The sequence below is a fragment of the Atta colombica genome, unplaced genomic scaffold (assembly GCF_001594045.1).
Source record: "Atta colombica isolate Treedump-2 unplaced genomic scaffold, Acol1.0 scaffold127, whole genome shotgun sequence".
Classification (NCBI taxonomy): domain Eukaryota; kingdom Metazoa; phylum Arthropoda; class Insecta; order Hymenoptera; family Formicidae; genus Atta; species Atta colombica.
In genome coordinates, this window is record NW_017259214.1 from 244,650 (window position 1) to 246,356 (window position 1,707).

At 40.0% G+C, this 1,707-nt stretch overlaps 1 protein-coding gene across 1 annotated transcript in view; it reads left to right on the forward strand.

Annotated features, from left to right (window-relative positions):
• Nucleotides 1-1,102: 1,102 nt before the first annotated feature.
• LOC108684219 (rab11 family-interacting protein 2) overlaps nt 1,103-1,707 on the forward strand; it is a 13,497-nt gene continuing 12,892 nt past the window's right edge. Inside the window, exon 1 of the mRNA XM_018188429.1 lies at nt 1,103-1,549. Coding sequence (XP_018043918.1) covers nt 1,519-1,549 — 31 coding nt within the window. The 5' untranslated portion in view covers nt 1,103-1,518. The remainder of the gene's footprint in view (nt 1,550-1,707) is intronic.

Sequence of the window (1,707 nt, forward strand, 5' to 3'; positions counted from 1 at the left end):
ACGCTTTAAGGTCAAAAGTCGCGCTATCATTTATATCATATGTACTACAAAATCCAAAGCACACGAGGCGTTTCTCATGATTGTGGCAGCATAGATTCTTATCAATGCGATGATCGCAGGCTGCGAATAGGTTAATTAAAGCTTCATTCAGGATATGATTAATCAGATGTATAAGAGATGAATGAGAAATCTGCAAGTATGAAGGCCAAAGCTATGCAATTAAAACTAGTATACATGTATATTTTAATGTTATATCTGCCTTGATGCATTTTCTTTTCTTGATACATTGCATACTCAAGGCTGAATCTATAGTAAACTATCCAGATGAGAAGAATGTTAATTATAAAATTAATTTAAAGAATAGTAATTATACTATAAAATTTAATTTAAAAAGAATGTTTATTATATTAAAAGATAACGTAATAGCTGCAACTAATAGTTCCCAGCAAACGAGAATGAATTGAAATGAATTGGATTCAGATTTTCAGAAATATTAATTCACGAATGTTAAAATGAATGCTTTTCAATCCTGAATGCATTTTTATTCATTTATAGGAATTGCATGGAGCATATCTCTATACCTCTCAATCTAAAAATAATATTAGCTTTTTCTGTGCATTGTAAATATTGTTCAATTCAAAATTTTGAATAGGAAATGCAATTTTTTAATCCAATTACATCCAATTGAATCTAATTGAATCTAATTGAATCCAATTGAATTCAATTAAAGTATTCGCTATTTAAAATACGCATTCGGATAGAAAAAAGTTTCAATCCATTTTAATCCATTCTTATTTGCTGAGTTATAATGGATTCTTTAATTAATATAATTGATTCCTGGTTTTCGTTCCTCACTAGATCTAATGTATAAATGAATTATATTAAAAACAAAACTTTACAACAGTTGCAAACTATTTTACTAAACGTAGCCATTATAATTTTATAATTTAAAAACTCAAATTTTTACGCGCGGTCGACACAGTAAAGCATCGTGAAGATAGCTGCGCAATAGATCCCGTTCAGTCCGCAGTGTCCGCACCTGGCGCGTCGGTCGCACCGCACCGCGCACAGCGGTCGGCGCTGATCGCATTGCGCAGCGACACGTACGTAGCGGTTGTTCGAGTTCGAAGGCGCGGCGCGCGCCGCGATACGTTAGGAACGTACAGTGTACAGTCGCAGTCGTCGCGAAGCAAGGTAGCAAGGAACGTGGTGAATGTTCGACTGCCGACGTAATTGGATATTGGACGTGACTCCCGGTTCTCGGAGTGCAGACGTGCGGACTGTGCGAAGTCGAGCGGGCGCGAAGATTGCGAGCTGCGAGCGAGGCGGTTGACGACCAGTGCGCGAGAGACGGCCGCGTGATGCGAACGTTTTTTTCGTAGCGCATCGCGCCTCGCGAAAGCGTCGTCGTGATCGTCGTTGCGAAGAATTAGACGAGTGCAACGGCAGGAACAGCGAGTTGGCAAGCGCTAGGATTTCGCCTTGCCAGTAGTAGAAAAAAGTCTAGGAAATCACAAAATGTGGAGCCCGACACACGTTCAAGTGACAGGTAAGCATGCGATATCGCGACGACGGCCGTCATAACTACGGCATCTCGTCCCTTCCTCTCCTCTCTTTTCGACAGGTGGTCGAATGCGCGGGACGCGCCGCAGAGGAATGCGTGCCGTAACTCGATTGTTACATAGTGTATATATATATATATATATA